Here is a 19,915-nt window from a genome sequence, read left to right as displayed (position 1 = left end):
TAAATCTCACCAATGGGTGCTCCCAGTGCAGAGTCTCGGCCTGCACTGTTAGGGTACATCTCACCAATGGGTGCTCCCTGTGCAGAGTCTCGGCCTGTACTGTGTGAGTAAATCTTACCAATGGGCGCTCCCTGTGCAGAGTCTCGGCCTGCACTGTGTGAGTAAATCTCACCAATGGGTGCTCCCAGTGAAGAGTCTCAGCCTGTACTGTGTGAGTAAACCTCACCAAAGGGCGCTCCCAGTGCAGAGTCTCGGCCTGCACTGTGTGATTAAATCTCACCAATGGTTGCTCCCAGTGCAGACTCTCGGCCTGTACTGTGTGAGTAAATCTCAACAATGGGTGCTCCCAGTGTAGATTCTCGGCCTGCACTGTGTGAATAAATCTCGCCAATGGGTGCTCCCAGTGCAGTGTCTCGGCCTGTTCTGTGAGTAAATCTCACCAATGGGTGCTCCCAGTGCAGAGTCTCGGCCTGCACTGTGTGAGTAAATCTCAGCAATGGGTCCTCCCATTGCAGAGTCTCGGCCTGCACTGTTTGAGTAAATCTCACCAGTGGGTGCTCCCAGTGCAGAGTCTCGGCCTGTACTGTGAGTAAATCTCACCAATGGTTGCTCTCAGTGCGGATTCTCGGCCTGTATTGTGTGAGTAAATCTCACTAATGGTTGCTCCCAGTGCAGAGTCTCGGCCTGTACTGTGTGAGTAAATCTCACCAATGGGTTCTCCCAGTGCGGAGTCTCGGCCTGCACTGTGTGAGTACATCTCACCAATGGGTGCTCCCAGTGTGGAGTCTCAGCCTGTACTGTGAGTAAATCTCACCAATGGGTGCTCCCAGTGCGGAGCCTCGGCCTGCACTGTTTGAGTATATCTCACCAATAGTTGCTCCCAGTGCAGAGTCTCGGCCTGCACTGTTAGGGTACATCTCACCAATGGTTGCTCCCAGTGCAGAGTCTCGGCCTGTACTGTGTGAGTAAATCTTACCAATGGGTGCTCCCTGTGCAGAGTCTTGGCCTGCACTGTGTGAGTAAATCTCACCAATGGTTGCTCCCAGTGCAGATTCTCGGCCTGTACTGTGTGAGTAAATCTCACCAATGGGTGCTCCCAGTGCAGAGTCTCGGCCTGCACTGTGTGAGTAAATCTCACCAGTGGGTGCTCCCAGTGCAGAGTCTCGGCCTGTACTGTGAGTAAATCTCACCAATGGTTGCTCTCAGTGCGGAGTCTCGGCCTGTACTGTGTGAGTAAATCTCACCAATGGTTGCTCCCAGTGCAGAGTCTCGGCCTGTACTGTGTGAGTAAATCTCACCAATGGGTTCTCCCAGTGCAGAGTCTCGGCCTGCACTGTGTGAGTAAATCTCACCAATGGGTGCTCCCAGTGCAGAGTCTCGGCCTGCACTGTGTGAGTACATCTCACCAATGGGTGCTCCCAGTGTGGAGTCTCAGCCTGTACTGTGAGTAAATCTCACCAATGGTTGCTCCCAGTGCGGATTCTCGGCCGACGGGAGCCCGCGTGGTACTCGGTTGTGATGCTCAGCGGGACTCCCTGGATTTCACTGGGCAGCTGTCTGTGTCACACCTGATGTGGAGTGTTGATCGTAACACTATGGAAATGTTCGATCCCAGATCTAACTGCTGTTGTACTGATGGGGAGGAGGGACTTGATATCATGTTTAACAAGGCAACGTTCTGCTTTTTATTTCAATATTTCCATCTAGACCTCTTAATAATATTGTATTTAATGCAGAGCGTTAGAATCTGGGAACGCCTGTCACCAACATGGCTGAAGCTCCAAACAGGGGAGAATATCCAACATCTTCAAGAATGAGAAAGGACAAAGGTAGGTTCAGAAAATTCATTTAAATATCATTTCTGTCCCAACAAAGGGTCCAGATCTCGTGCAACAACCTGCAGCTCACACAGGAAGAGGGATTAGGATAGGGGCTGAGTAGGAAGAGGGAAGTGAGTGACGATATGGAGGGGTACTGCAGTCACAGGTGGAGCCAGACCCTGAATACTGGAAATGTCCAATACATACCTAGAATTGGTGACTGTAATGTGGATAGAGACAGTGACTCAGAGGATGGTCTTCCTGAGCAGGAGGCCACTCCGAGTGGGGCGTTCTGGAGAGGCAGGTGGGGTACAAGAATAGGAGAGCAATAAGGGAATATTAAGACTGAGGCTCAGGTCTACAAATCACGGCCTCAAGGTGGTGGTCTCTGGAATGCTTTGCACTGCGCTGCATAAGGAGGGAGATATGAGGCAGGTCAATGTAGGGCGGAAAGGCTGGAGCAGGAGGGAAGAGTTCACGTTCTTGGAGCAATAGAGTGAGTTCATGGAGAAGGGAAGGGACGGCCGTGATCTGAACCGACCAGCAGCAATCATTTTATGGAATGGGTGAATGGAGCAGCGGGAGGGTGGGTGACTGGAGCAGCGGGAGGGTGGGTGAATGGAGCAGCGGGAGGGTGGGTGAATGTAGCAGCGGGAGGGTGGGTGAATGGAGCAGCGGGAGGGTGGGTGAATGGGGCAGTGGGAGGGTGGGTGAATGGAGCAGTGGGAGGGTGGGTGAATGGAGCAGCGGGAGGGTGGGTGAATGGAGCAGTGGGAGGGTGGGTGAATGGAGCAGCGGGAGGGTGGTGAATGGAGCGGCGGGAGGGTGGTTGAATGGAGCAGCGGGAGGGTGGGTGAATGGAACAGTGGGAGGGTGGGTGAATGGAGTAGCGGGAGGGTGGGTGAATGGAACAGCGGGAGGGTGGGTGAGTGGAGCAGCGGGAGGGTGGATGAGTGGTGCAGCGGGAGGGTGGGTGAATGGAGCAGTGGGTGGGTGGGTGAATGGAGTAGTGGGAGGGTGGGCGAGTGGAGCAGTGGGAGGGTATCGGTTGATTTGACTGGAAGGTGGGGAATGTCCAGATCCGAGACTAGAGAGTGGAATAAATAAAATTGTTGAAACAGGAACACTTGGGTAGAGGTTTCCATGATTTTGACCCAACGATGATGACTAACAGGTCGGGCCTGGTCCAAGTGTGGTCGCTGTGTGACTTGGAGGGTAAATGGGAGGTGATGGTGTCCCCATGCACCTTCTGCCCTTGTCCACTGGATGCTGTGATCTATTAACTATGAGACAGAATTTAGTTTTGAATGGGTGTCGGAAAGAAATGATCCTGATTATAACATTTTGAGGAGAGTGAAAATATATTTGTGGATACCAGTATTACTAAATGGTTCTATGTCCACCCTGGAACACTAGGATGTTCCCTGGAGCTATCTTAAGATATAATCTATATGTACACATTTAAAGAATAGGAATGTAAATATGATATTTTGTGGTGGGAATGAGATAGAGGGGGAGACTGTGTTGTGAGCAAACTCCTGGAATCTCTATTTGAAGGACAAATTAGTGAACATTTACAGATAGAGGGGATGATCCGGGTGGCTGGAACTGATTAGCTGTCAATAAGTCGTGTTTGACAAATTTGCACACAGAATTGCCTATATAGATTGATGGAATGTAACACATGTGATGTATGCGGGTTTTTAGAAGCTGTTTGTTAATGTGGTTCTTTGTGTTCACAGATCCGAACTCGACAATCAATAAGTTCTTCACAAAGTGCGATGATTACCAGCTGTTCCAGTTGACGAAATTCTACCGGGACAGACTGGAACAGGCGTTTGAAGAGGGTGTGGAGGGACTCGGTCTCTGGTTAACAGGCGAGGACCATTTCAGTGGACAAGTGTATCACGTGAGTGGAAGGGACAAAGAATGAGTTTAGATTATTCTAACATCGCAGCGCTGACAGAATATTCTAACATAGGAGCAAAGGAATTGCTTGATGAGCAAAGACCAGTCTGTGTAAGTCCCCTCCTAACCCTGGTATTGAATGCTACAATGATGATGGAGTTGTTGACTGACCGATCTCTATTAATTAATCTACAACAGACTCATGAGTTGAGGAAAATCCCAGAGGTGGAGAGCTTTGTGAACCTTAGATCCAAAGTCATCTCTTCCTCCCAAGCATGCTACATACCACCTGTCACATCTCAAAATATTCATATACTACAACCCAACATATGATTTTCTGAAATAAATCTATCTAATTTGCCGTTTAATGATTCAATATTAATTGCTTCCACCGTCTCCTGAGGGAGCCTGTTCCCCAGATTGACCACTCGCTCACTGAAATTTTTTTCCACAGAGTAGTTTTGAATTTACCCTTCAAGCACTTGTTGTGTCCTCTGTTTCTAATACACTGGACAAAGTGAACCAGTAATCACATCACCTCTCAACCTTTTCTCTTCCAGTGAGAACAGGCCCAATTTACACAATATCTCCTCCTAATCCAACCCCTCCACTCTCTCAATCACTCTAGTCGATCTCTTCGATAGCTGCGATAACCTTGTTAACTGAGGAAATCAAAACAGTATTCTAAGTACCGTCACACCAATGATTAATAAATTAGCGGGATTATCTCACTACATCTGCTTAATATTGATCTGTTAGCACATCCAACATCTGATTTGATTTGGTTTCCTCACTGCCACTGAGAATTGTTGCAATATCAAATATTGGAATCGTAGAATGTTAAAGAATGGAATTGGCAAAATATCAAAGAAATGGATAAAACTGCAAATATTGTGAATCTGAAACAATGATACGAAGAGGTGAAAATACCCAGCGGATCCATCAGTATCTGTACAAAGGACAGGGGAACGGTTCAGGTATAACTCTTGTGTGGACTGAAAACAAAGGGAAACGGTTTTACTGGGACTGGGAAAGGAGAGACCGGAGGCAACAGGCAGGAGTTAGAGGGAAGACAATGAGCTGAGTGACCAGGAAACTACTTGTTAGTAAATCGGGGAAATGTTAGATGACACACAAAAATCACCTCTGGGTTAAAGAAAAGACATTAAAAAACAGAAGAGCTCATATGGTGAAAGATTGAGACAAAAATAAAGGAAAAAATCCAAAAAAGCAGTGTGGGGATGGAAAACGGGACTCTCCCCATTCAAAATAGTGCAATTGTTTGTTTTCTCGTCCGAGTCACCGAGGTTAATCCCAACCTCCTGCTCACTGCCCATTACAATTAATATCCCACCTAGTCTAATCCCAACCTCGTGCTCACTGCCCATTACCGTTAATATCCCACCTGGTTAATCCCAACCTTCTGCTCTCTGTCCATTGCCGTTAATATCCCACCTAGTCTAATCCCAACCTCCTGCTCACAGTCCATTTAAATTAATACCCCACCTAGTCTAATCCCAACCTTCTGCTCACTGCCTATTACAATTAATATCCCACCTAGTCTAATCCCAACCTCCTGCTCACTGTCCATTACAATTAATATCCCACCTAGTCTAATCCCAACCTCCTGCTCACTGCCCATTACTGTTAATATTCCAACGAGCCTAATCCCAACCTCCTGCTCACTGTCCATTAAAATTAACATCCCAACTAGTCTAATCCCAACCTCCTGCTCACTGCCCATTACAATTAATATCCCACCTAGGTTAACCCACCTCCTGCTCACTGTCCATTACAATTAATATCCCACCTAGTCTAATCTCATCCTCCTGCTCACTGCCCATTACAGTTAATATCCCATCTAGTCTAATCCCAACCTCCTGCTCACTACCCATAACTGTTAATATCCCACCTAGTCTAATCCCAACCTCTGCTCACTACCCATTACCGTTAATATCCCACCTAGTCTAATCCCAACCTCCTGCTCACTGCCCATTACTGTTAATATCCCAACGAGTCTAATCCCAACCTCCTGCTCACTGTCCATTACAATTAATATCCCACCTAGCCTAATCCCAAACTCCTACTCACTGCCCATTACAGTTAATATCCCAACGAGTGTAATCCCAACCTCCTGCTCACTATGCATAACTGTTAATATCCCACCTAGTCTAATCCCAAACTCCTGCTCACTGCCCATTACAGTCAATATCCCATCTAGTCTAATCCCAAACTCCTGCTCACTGCCCATTACAGTTAATATCCCACCTAGTCTAATCCCAACCTCATGCTCACAGCCCATTACCGTTAATATCCCACCTAGTCTAATCCCAAACTCCTGCTCACTACCCATTACCGTTAATATCCCATCAATCTAATCTCAACATCCTGCTCTCTACCCATTACCGTTAATATCCCACCTAGTCTAATCCTAACCTCCTGCTCACTACCCATTACCATTAATATCCCATCTAGTCTAAACCCAACCTCCTGCTCACTACCCATTATCGTGAATATCTCAGCTAGGCTAATCTCAACCTCCTGCTCACTACCCATTACCGTTAATATCCCACCTAATCTAATCCCAACCTCCTGCTCACTACCCATTAACTTTAATATCCCAGCTGGTCTAATCCCAAGGTCCTGTTCACTACACTTACCGTTAATAGCCCACCTAGTCTAATCCCAACATCCTGTTTACTACCCAGTACTGTTAATATCCCACCTAGTCTAATGCTATCCATCTGTTCAATCCATGCACTCTAACATTGCTTTTTCTCGAAAGCAAATTATCTTATATAACAATTTATCGACTTGCTTCCTCAAAGTTTGTGGGAGTAAATTATACATTTTAACCACCATGTACGGAAAAAAGTGTGTCCACCCTCACCCTTAATACTTCGAATTTGCCTAAATTCGTGGCTTTTGACCAGAAAGTGGAAACCATCTGTAAACATTTCTTTCATCATAAGCTTTCAGAAATTGAAGACTTCCATCAACTCCTCACCTAATCCGCTCAACTCGCAAAGCATGAGCCCTAAGTTCTCAAGCTCCCTTTATAAAAGGAATTCCACATCCCAGTGAACGTGCTGAACAGTTTTTCAAAGAGATGTATTTCCTTCCTATAATTGAGTTTCCAAAACTAAATGCATCTGTGTAAATGACCTGCTGCTGCTATCTTGGTGTGGAACGTCACTCCCCATTTTCCTCCAGTTAAACATTGGAAAGACTGATGCAATCGTCTGCTACTCCACCAGAAGTTCCATCTCCTCATTGCTTGATTCCATCTCCCTCCCCGTCCACTGCTGGTGACTAAGCTAGGCTGTTCACCATCTCCACACCCAACCTTGAGCTGTAGTCCCTGCACCATATACTCACCATCACAAAGATCGCCTACTTCTATCCCCGTAACATTGCCCGCCCCTGCCTCGGCCCATCTCTAAACCCGACTGTCCCAATGCTCCCCTGGCCGGCCTCCCTCCTTAAACCCTCTCTAATCTTCAGCAACTCCCAAATTCTGCTGCCCGCAACCTGCCCAGTTGTCATTCAAATATCTCTCGTGTGCTCACTAACCTTTCCTGGCTCCCGCTCCTCGAATGCCTTCATTTTAAAATTCCCATTCTGCTCTTTAAATAACTTAATGTCCTCGACCCTTCCTATCTCTCTAACCCACTCCAGCCCTAAAGCCTGCCATGCCATGGGAATTCTCCGTTGCTCTGATTCTGGCTTCTTTTGCACGCTGTCCTTCACACCACCACTGTTGGCTGAGCGTTCAGTTGTCTTGAGCCCCACGCTCAGGAATTCACTCCATCAACCCCTCTGCCCCCACCTCCCTCTGCTCCTTAACCCTTACCTTTCCTCCAGGTTCAGAGCACATCCGCTAATTAAGATGCTTTGCCTCGGGTTCATTGTTTGATTCCGCCTCTCTGAAACACCCTGGGACTAGTTTCCACTTTAAAAGCCCTATATAGATATAAGTTGGTGATTGAAGTCCTGACTATCCATTGGTGGACACGTGCTTCCGGTTACTGAGATTTCATACTGACAGTGATTGTGCAAAAATTCAGTGTCTGTCATTTCAATTGCAGGAGAAGCATGCGATTGGCGTGATTGGAATTGTTGCCATTATTTTTATTATTGGTCGATTCTGCTGACGAATTAACCAACAGTGGTTTTTTCCATCAGTCAGTTTAATTTCCCAGGAAGTTTTGCAGCTGCTTCCCTCACTTCAGATTCATCCCTTTCCTGCCAGGGGAGTTCTGATTCGCTGGTGTTTATTTCTCAGTATATTAACAAAGTGTGACAGCAGGAAGTAAGTGTGAGAAACGAGTGTATCATATTGTCAATCAGGAATCTGATGTCATGTTGGACACTGAGGGAGAGAGAGAACTAATCCCATTAAAACTATTGCTGATTCTCTTTGATTCCTCACTCTCCTAGAACAATATTTCTGATTTCTATTTTCCTTCTATCTCAATTATTTCCCGTTAATGAGCGAATCTAGATGTTTACAGAATATATAGCTCTTGTTCAAAATGGATCAGTACCCGTCCCAGTGATTACCTTCTGTGCTCAGAACAATGGGGAGATCCCATCACTATGCAGGTCCTTTCCATCTCATTATCAGTGCTTGTCTTTGACTCCGCACCTCAATACATTCATTACTATTCTTTACAGAAAGTCACTGAGCTCGCGGAGGAGGGAAACCGGGCGGACAGTTCCAAACTTCTCCTAACTCTGGTGATGGAGAAAGGCTCTGGGGCCCGAAGGGTGATGTGGGAATCCTTGGTGAAAATACACCACAGGTTACCAATGCTGGACAAAATACTGAAAGAAATAGAGGAACATGGTACGGTAACATCACACATGGAATGTAAATTCAGATTCAAACACTGCAGAGTTTACTATAATATCACACAGATCTGATTTCATGAAAGGTCATTGATTTCAACAGGTTGTGACCCATTTGTTTGCATGAACATCGGACAAAGTTTATCCGAAGTACCCAGTCACCTGAAAGGTAAGTGAGGAAATTTTATTTCACTTGAGAATCAGAATGTTTGACAGTAGCCGTTTGTTGAGAGGTTGTCAGAATCTGCCAGTCAGTGGTACAAAGGCTGGAGATACAGCATTAAACGGCATTTGGATTCGTGATTAATCCACCAAAGTTCTGCATAGGTTCAATTTACAATTAACTCAGATTTTGGAATTATTGGTAAATTTAGAGGTCTTGTATTCTCCAGTTAATCCAACTGCTCATTGCCTACACGTGGCAGGATCCTGGTAGATTGTGAAACCCCAAACACACATCGCAGGGTCCTGGTACACTGTGAAACCCCAAACACACATCGCAGGGTCCTGGTACACTGTGAAACCCCAAACACACATCGCAGGGTCCTGGTACACTGTGAAACCCCAAACACACATCGCAGGGTCCTGGTACACTGTGAAACCCGAAACACACATCGCAGGGTCCTGGTACACTGTGAAACCCCAAACACACATCGCAGGGTTCTGGTACACTGTGAAACCCCAAACACACATCGCAGGGTCCTGGTACACTGTGAAACCCCAAACACACATCGCAGGGTCCTGTTACACTGTGAAACCCCAAACACACATCGCAGGGCCCTGGTACACTGTGAAACCCCAAACACACATCGCAGGGTCCTGGTACACTGTGAAACCCCAAACACACATCGCAGGGCCCTGGTACACTGTGAAACCCCAAACACACATCGCAGGGTCCTGTTACACTGTGAAACCCCAAACACACATCGCAGGGTCCTGGTACACTGTGAGACCCCAAACACACATCGCAGGGTCCTGGTACACTGTGAAACCCCAAACACACATCGCAGGGTCCTGTTACACTGTGAAACCCCAAACACACATCGCAGGGTCCTGGTACACTGTGAAAACCCAAACACACATCGCAGGGTCCTGGTACACTGTGAAACCCCAAACACACATCGCAGGGTCCTTGTACACTGTGAAACCCCAAACACACATCGCAGGGTCCTGGTACACTGTGAAACCCCAAACACACATCGCAGGGTCCTGGTACACTGTGAAACCCCAAACACACATCGCAGGGTCCTGGTACACTGTGAAACCCCATGCACACATCGCAGGGTCCTGGTACACTGTGAAACCCCAAACACACATCGCAGGTTCCTGGTACACTGTGAAACCCGAAACACACATCGCAGGGTCCTGGTACACTGTGAAACCCCATACACACCTGGCAGGATACTGATGCACTGTGAAACCCCATACACACCTGCCAGGATCCTGATACACTGTGAAACCCCATACACACCTGGCAGGATCCTGATACAATGTGAAACCCCAAACACACCTGGCAGGATCCTGAGACACTGTGAAACCCGATACACACCTGGCAGGATCCTGATACACTGTGAAGCCCCATACACACCTGGCAGGATCCTGATACAATGTGAAACCCCATACACACCAGGAAGGATCCTGATACACTGTGAAACCCCACACACATGGCAGGATCCTTATACACTGCGAAATCTCATACACACCTGGCAGGATGCTGATACACTGTGAAACCCCATACACACCTGGCAGGATCCTGATACACTGTGAAACCCTATACACAACTGGCAGGATCCTGATACACTGTGAAACCCCATACACACCTGGCAGGATCCTGATACACTGTGAAACCCCATACACACCTGGCAGGATCCTGATACACTGTGAAACCCCATACACACCTGGCAGGATCCTGATATACAGTGAAACCCCTTACACACCGGCAGGATCTTGATATACTGTGAAACCACATACAGACCTGGAAGGATCCTGATATACAGTGAAACTCCATACACACCGGGCAGGATCCAGATACACTGCGAAACCACATACAGACCTGGCAGGATCCTGATACACTGTGAAACCCCATAATGACCTGGCAGGGTCCTGATATACTGTGAAACCCCATACACACCTGGCAGGATCCTGATACACTGTGAAACCACATATATACCTGGAAGGATCCTGATACACTATGAAAACACACACACACCTGGTAGCATCCTGATACACTGTGAAACCCCATACACAACTGGCAGGATCCTGATCAACTGTGAAACCCCATACACACCTGGCGGGATCCTGATACACTGTGAAACCCCATACACATCTGGCAGGATCCTGATACACTGTTAAGCCCCATTCACACCTGGCAGGTTCCTGATACACTGCGAAACCCCATACATACCTGGCAGGATCCTGATACACAGTGAATCCCCATACACAACTCGCAGGATCCTGATACATTGTGAAACCCCATACACACCTGGCAGGATCCTTATACACTGTGGAACCCCATACACACCTGGCAGGATACTGATACACTGGGAAACCCCATACACACCTGTCAGGATCCTGATACACTGTGAATCCCCATACACACCTGGCAGGATCCTGATACACTGTGAAACCAAATAGATACCTGGCAGCATCCTGATACACTGTGAAACCCCATACACACCTGGCAGGATACTGATACACTGTGAAACCCCATAGAAACCTGGCAGGATCCTGATATACTGAAACCCCATACACACCTGGCAGGATCCTGATACACTGTGAAACCCCATACACATCTGGCAGGATCCTGATATACTGTGAAACCCCATACACATCTGGCAGGATCCTGATACACTGTGAAACCCCATACACACCTGGCAGGATCCTGATACAATGTGAAACCCCATATACACCTGGGAGGTTCCTGATACGCGGTGAAACCCCATACACACCTGGCAGGATCCTGATACACTGTGAAACCACATACACACCTGGCAGGATCCTGATTCACTGTGAAAACCCATACACACCAGGTAGGATCCTGATACACTGTGAAACCCCATACACACCTGGCAGGATCCTGATACACTGTGAAACCCCATACACACCTGGCAGGTTCCTGATACACTGTGAAACCCCATACATACCTGGCAGGATCCTGATACACTGTGAATCCCCATACACACCTGGCAGGATCCTGATACACTGTGAAACCCCATACAAACCTGTCAGGATCCTGATAAACTGTGAAACCCCATACACACCTGGCAGGATCCTTATACACTGTGGAACCCCATACACACCTGGCAGGATACTGATACACTGGGAAACCCCATACACACCTGGCAGGATCCTGATACACTGTGAATCCCCATACACACCTGGCAGGATACTGATACACTGTGAAACTCCATAGAAACCTGGCAGGATCATGATATACTGAAACCCCATACACACCTGGCAGGATCCTGATACACTGTGAAACCCCATACACATCTGGCAGGATCCTGATACACTGTGAGACCACATATACACCTGGAAGGATCCTGATACACTATGAAAACACACACACACCTGGTAGGAGCCTGATACACTGTGAAACCCCATACACAACTGGCAGGATCCTGATCAACTGTGAAACCCCATACACACCTGGCGGGATCCTGATACACTGTGAAACCCCATACACACCTGGCAGGATCCTGATACACTGTGAAACCCCATACACACCTGGCAGGTTCCTGATTCACTGCGAAACCACATACAGACCTGGCAGGATCCTGATGCACTGTGAATCCCCATACACACCTGGCAGGATCCTGATACACTGTGAAACCCCATACAAACCTGTCAGGATCCTGATAAACTGTGAAATCCCATACACACCTGGCATGATCCTTGTACACTGTGGAACCCCTTACACAACTGGCAGGATACTGATACACTGGGAAACCCCATACACATCTGGCAGGATCCTAATACACTGTGAAACCCCATACACACCTGGCAGGATCCTGATACACTGTGAAAACAAATACATACATGGCAGGATCCTGATACACTGTGAAACCCCATACACACCTGGCAGGATACTGATACACTGTGAAACCACATACACACCTGGCAGGATCCTGATATACTGAAACCCCATACACACCTGGCAGGATCCTGATACACTGTGAAACACCATACACATCTGGCAGGATCCTGATATACTGTGAAACCCCATATACATCTGGCAGGATCCTGATATACTGTGAAACCCCATACACACCTGGCAGGATCCTGATACACTGTGAAACCCCATACACACCTGGCAGGATCCTGATACACTGTGAAACCCCATACACACCTGGCAGGATCCAGATACACTGTGAAACCCCATACACACCTGGCAGGATCCTGATACACTGTGAAACCACATACACACCTGGCAGGATTCTGATTCACTGTGAAAACCAATACGCACCTGGCAGGATCCTGATACACTGAAACCAAATACACACCTGGCAGGATCCTGATACACTGTGAAACCCCATACACACATGGCAGGATCCTGATACACTGTGAAACCCCATACACACCAGGTATGATCCTGATACACTGTGAAACCCCATACACACCTGGCAGGATCCTGATACACTGTGAAACTCCATAGAAAACTGGCAGGATCATGATATACTGAAACCCCATACACACCTGGCAGGATCCTGATGCACTGTGAAACCCCATACACATCTGGCAGGATCCATACATACTGTGAAACCCCATACACATCTGGCAGGATCCTGATACACTGTGAAACCCCATACACACCTGGCAGGATCCTGATACACTGTGAAACCCCATATACACCTGGCAGGATCCTGATACACTGTGAAACCCCATACACACCTGGCAGGATCCTGATACACTGTGAAACCCCATACACACCTGGCAGTATCCTGATACACTGTGAAACCCCATATACACCTGGGAGGTTCCTGATACGCGGTGAAACCCCATACACACCTGGCAGGATCCTGATACACTGTAAAACCCCATACACACCTGGCAGGTTCCTGATACACTGTGAAACCACATACACACCTGGCAGGATCCTGATTCACTGTGAAAACCCATACGCACCTGGCAGGATCCTGATATACTGAAACCCCATATACACCTGGCAGGATCCTGATACACTGTGAAACCCCATACACACCTGGCAGGATCCTGATACACTGTGAAACCCCATACATACCAGGTAGGATCCTGAGACACTGTGAAACCCCATACACACCTGGCAGGCTCCTGATACACTGTGAAACCCCATACACACCTGGCAGGATCCTGATACACTGTGAAACCCCACATACACCTGGCAGGATCCTGATACACTGTGAAACCCCATACACACCTGGCAGAATCCTGATAAACTGTGAAGCCCCACACACACAACTGGCAGGATCCTGATACACTGTGAAACCCCATACCCACCTGGCAGGATCCTGATACATTGTGAAACCCCATACACACCTGGCAGGATCCTGATACACTGTGAAACCCCAAACACACATCGCAGGGTCCTTGTACACTGTGAAACCCCAAACACACATCGCAGGGTCCTGGTACACTGTGAAACCCCAAACACACATCGCAGGGTCCTGGTACACTGTGAAACCCAAAACACACATCGCAGGGTCCTGGTACACTGTGAAACCCCATGCACACATCGCAGGGTCCTGGTACACTGTGAAACCCCAAACACACATCGCAGGTTCCTGGTACACTGTGAAACCCCAAACACACATCGCAGGGTCCTGGTACACTGTGAAACCCCATACACACCTGGCAGGATACTGATGCACTGTGAAACCCCATACACACCTGCCAGGATCCTGATACACTGTGAAAACCCATACACACCTGGCAGGATCCTGATACAATGTGAAACCCCAAACACACCTGGCAGGATCCTGAGACACTGTGAAACCCGATACACACCTGGCAGGATCCTGATACACTGTGAAGCCCCATACACACCTGGCAGGATCCTGATACAATGTGAAACCCCATACACACCAGGAAGGATCCTGATACACTGTGAAACCCCACACACATGGCAGGATCCTTATACACTGCGAAATCTCATACACACCTGGCAGGATGCTGATACACTGTGAAACCCCATACACACCTGGCAGGATCCTGATACACTGTGAAACCCTATACACAACTGGCAGGATCCTGATACACTGTGAAACCCCATACACACCTGGCAGGATCCTGATACACTGTGAAACCCCATACACACCTGGCAGGATCCTGATACACTGTGAAACCCCATACACACCTGGCAGGATCCTGATATACAGTGAAACCCCTTACACACCGGCAGGATCTTGATGTACTGTGAAACCACATACAGACCTGGAAGGATCCTGATATACAGTGAAACTCCATACACACCGGGCAGGATCCAGATACACTGCGAAACCACATACAGACCTGGCAGGATCCTGATACACTGTGAAACCCCATAATGACCTGGCAGGGTCCTGATATACTGTGAAACCCCATACACACCTGGCAGGATCCTGATACACTGTGAAACCACATATATACCTGGAAGGATCCTGATACACTATGAAAACACACACACACCTGGTAGCATCCTGATACACTGTGAAACCCCATACACAACTGGCAGGATCCTGATCAACTGTGAAACCCCATACACACCTGGCGGGATCCTGATACACTGTGAAACCCCATACACATCTGACAGGATCCTGATACACTGTTAAGCCCCATTCACACCTGGCAGGTTCCTGATACACTGCGAAACCCCATACATACCTGGCAGGATCCTGATACACAGTGAATCCCCATACACAACTCGCAGGATCCTGATACACTGTGAAACCCCATACACACCTGGCAGGATCCTTATACACTGTGGAACCCCATACACACCTGGCAGGATACTGATACACTGGGAAACCCCATACACACCTGTCAGGATCCTGATACACTGTGAATCCCCATACACACCTGGCAGGATCCTGATACACTGTGAAACCAAATACATACCTGGCAGCATCCTGATACACTGTGAAACCCCATACACACCTGGCAGGATACTGATACACTGTGAAACCCCATAGAAACCTGGCAGGATCCTGATATACTGAAACCCCATACACACCTGGCAGGATCCTGATACACTGTGAAACCCCATACACATCTGGCAGGATCCTGATATACTGTGAAACCCCATACACATCTGGCAGGATCCTGATACACTGTGAAACCCCATACACACCTGGCAGGATCCTGATACAATGTGAAACCCCATATACACCTGGGAGGTTCCTGATACGCGGTGAAACCCCATACACACCTGGCAGGATCCTGATACACTGTGAAACCACATACACACCTGGCAGGATCCTGATTCACTGTGAAAACCCATACACACCAGGTAGGATCCTGATACACTGTGAAACCCCATACACACCTGGCAGGATCCTGATACACTGTGAAACCCCATACACACCTGGCAGGTTCCTGATACACTGTGAAACCCCATACATACCTGGCAGGATCCTGATACACAGTGAATCCCCATACACACCTGGCAGGATCCTGATACACTGTGAAACCCCATACAAACCTGTCAGGATCCTGATAAACAGTGAAACCCCATACACACCTGGCAGGATCCTTATACACTGTGGAACCCCATACACACCTGGCAGGATACTGATACACTGGGAAACCCCATACACACCTGGCAGGATCCTGATACACTGTGAATCCCCATACACACCTGGCAGGATACTGATACACTGTGAAACTCCATAGAAACCTGGCAGGATCATGATATACTGAAACCCCATACACACCTGGCAGGATCCTGATACACTGTGAAACCCCATACACATCTGGCAGGATCCTGATACACTGTGAGACCACATATACACCTGGAAGGATCCTGATACACTATGAAAACACACACACACCTGGTAGGAGCCTGATACACTGTGAAACCCCATACACAACTGGCAGGATCCTGATCAACTGTGAAACCCCATACACACCTGGCGGGATCCTGATACACTGTGAAACCCCATACACACCTGGCAGGATCCTGATACACTGTGAAACCCCATACACACCTGGCAGGTTCCTGATTCACTGCGAAACCACATACAGACCTGGCAGGATCCTGATGCACTGTGAATCCCCATACACACCTGGCAGGATCCTGATACACTGTGAAACCCCATACAAACCTGTCAGGATCCTGATAAACTGTGAAATCCCATACACACCTGGCATGATCCTTGTACACTGTGGAACCCCTTACACAACTGGCAGGATACTGATACACTGGGAAACCCCATACACATCTGGCAGGATCCTAATACACTGTGAAACCCCATACACACCTGGCAGGATCCTGATACACTGTGAAAACAAATACATACATGGCAGGATCCTGATACACTGTGAAACCCCATACACACCTGGCAGGATACTGATACACTGTGAAACCACATACACACCTGGCAGGATCCTGATATACTGAAACCCCATACACACCTGGCAGGATCCTGATACACTGTGAAACACCATACACATCTGGCAGGATCCTGATATACTGTGAAACCCCATATACATCTGGCAGGATCCTGATACACTGTGAAACCCCATACACACCTGGCAGGATCCTGATACACTGTGAAACGCCATACACACCTGGCAGGATCCTGATACACTGTGAAACCCCATACACACCTGGCAGGATCCAGATACACTGTGAAACCCCATACACACCTGGCAGGATCCTGATACACTGTGAAACCACATACACACCTGGCAGGATTCTGATTCACTGTGAAAACCAATACGCACCTGGCAGGATCCTGATACACTGAAACCAAATACACACCTGGCAGGATCCTGATACACTGTGAAACCCCATACACACATGGCAGGATCCTGATATCCTGTGAAACCCCATACACACCAGGTATGATCCTGATACACTGTGAAACCCCATACACACCTGGCAGGATCCTGATACACTGTGAAACTCCATAGAAAACTGGCAGGATCATGATATACTGAAACCCCATACACACCTGGCAGGATCCTGATGCACTGTGAAACCCCATACACATCTGGCAGGATCCATACATACTGTGAAACCCCATACACATCTGGCAGGATCCTGATACACTGTGAAACCCCATACACACCTGGCAGTATCCTGATACACTGTGAAACTCCATATACACCTGGCAGGATCCTGATACACTGTGAAACCCCATACACACCTGGCAGGATCCTGATACACTGTGAAACCCCATACACACCTGGCAGTATCCTGATACACTGTGAAACCCCATATACACCTGGGAGTTTCCTGATACGCGGTGAAATCCCATGCACACCTGGCAGGATCCTGATACACTGTAAAACCCCATACACACCTGGCAGGTTCCTGATACACTGTGAAACCACATACACACCTGGCAGGATCCTGATTCACTGTGAAAACCCATACGCACCTGGCAGGATCCTGATATACTGAAACCCCATACACACCTGGCAGGATCCTGATACACTGTGAAACCCCATACACACCTGGCAGGATCCTGATACACTGTGAAACCCCATACATACCAGGTAGGATCCTGATACACTGTGAAACCCCATACACACCTGGCAGGCTCCTGATACACTGTGAAACCCCATACACACCTGGCAGGTTCCTGATACACTGTGAAACCCCATACACACCTGGCAGGTTCCTGATACACTGTGAAACCCCATACACACCTGGCAGGATCCTGATACACTGTGAAACCCCACATACACCTGGCAGGATCCTGATACACTGTGAAACCCCATACACACCTGGCAGGATCCTGATAAACTGTGAAGCCCCACACACACAACTGGCAGGATCCTGATACACTGTGAAACCCCATACCCACCTGGCAGGATCCTGATACATTGTGAAACACCATACACACCTGGCAGGATCCTGATACACTGTGAAACCCCATACACAACTGGCAGGTTCCTGATACACTGTGAAACCCCATACAAACCTGGCAGGATCCTGATATACAGTGAAACCCCATACACACCTGGCAGGATCGTGATATACAGTGAAACCCCTTACACACCGGCAGGATCTTGATATACTGTGAAACCACATACAGACCTGGAAGGATCCTGATATACAGTGAAACTCCATACACACCTGGCAGGATCCAGATACACTGTGAAACCACATACAGAACTGATAGGATCCTGATAAACTGTGAAATCCCATAATGACCTGGCAGGGTCCTGATACACTGTGAAACCCCATACACACCTGGCAGGATCCTGATACACTGTGAGACCACATATACACCTGGAAGGATCCTGATACACTATGAAAACACACACACACCTGGTAGGAGCCTGATACACTGTGAAACCCCATACACAACTGGCAGGATCCTGATCAACTGTGAAACCCCATACACACCTGGCGGGATCCTGATACACTGTGAAACCCCATACACACCTGGCAGGATCCTGATACACTGTGAAACCCCATACACACCTGGCAGGTTCCTGATTCACTGCGAAACCCCATACATACCTGGCAGGATCCTGATGCACTGTGAATCCCCATACACACCTGGCAGGATCCTGATACACTGTGAAACTCCATACAAACCTGTCAGGATCCTGATAAACTGTGAAACCCCATACACAACTGGCATTATCCTTGTACACTGTGGAACCCAATACACTCCTGGCAGGATACTGATACACTGGTAAACCCCATACACACCTGGCAGGATCCTAATACACTGTGAAACCCCATACACACCTGGCAGGATCCTGATACACTGTGAAAACAAGTACATACATGGCAGGATCCTGATACACTGTGAAAACCCATACACACCTGGCAGGATACTGATACACTGTGAAACCACATACACACCTGGCAGGATCCTGATATACTGAAACCCCATACTCACCTGGCAGGATCCTGATACACTGTGAAACACCATACACATCTGGCAGGATCCTGATACACTGTGAAGCCCCATACACACCTGGCAGGATCCTGATACACTGTGAAACCCCATACACACCAGGTAGGATCCTGATACACTGTGAAACCCCATACACACCTGGCAGGATCCTGATACACTGTGAAACCCCATACACACCTGGCAGGATCCTGTTACACTGTGAAACCCCATACACACCTGGCAGGTTCCTGATACACTGTGAAACCACATACACACCTGGCAGGATTCTGATTCACTGTGAAA

At 48.0% G+C, this 19,915-nt stretch overlaps 1 protein-coding gene across 1 annotated transcript in view; it reads left to right on the top strand.

Annotated features, from left to right (window-relative positions):
• Nucleotides 1-1,768: 1,768 nt before the first annotated feature.
• The window catches only part of LOC147082068 (putative G protein-coupled receptor 139), a 69,128-nt gene continuing 50,981 nt past the window's right edge, over nucleotides 1,769-19,915 (top strand). The window contains exons 1-2 of the mRNA XM_085980482.1: nucleotides 1,769-1,829; nucleotides 8,683-8,748. Of these exons, the coding sequence (XP_085836608.1) occupies nucleotides 1,769-1,829; nucleotides 8,683-8,748 (127 nt within the window). The remainder of the gene's footprint in view (nucleotides 1,830-8,682; nucleotides 8,749-19,915) is intronic.

Source organism: Somniosus microcephalus, unplaced genomic scaffold (genome assembly GCF_052327205.1).
Source record: "Somniosus microcephalus isolate GS21.2 unplaced genomic scaffold, FLI_Smic_1.0 scaffold196, whole genome shotgun sequence".
NCBI lineage: Eukaryota > Metazoa > Chordata > Chondrichthyes > Squaliformes > Somniosidae > Somniosus > Somniosus microcephalus.
Note: the sequence above shows the minus strand (reverse complement) of the source record. Positions and strands in the feature narration are given on the sequence as shown.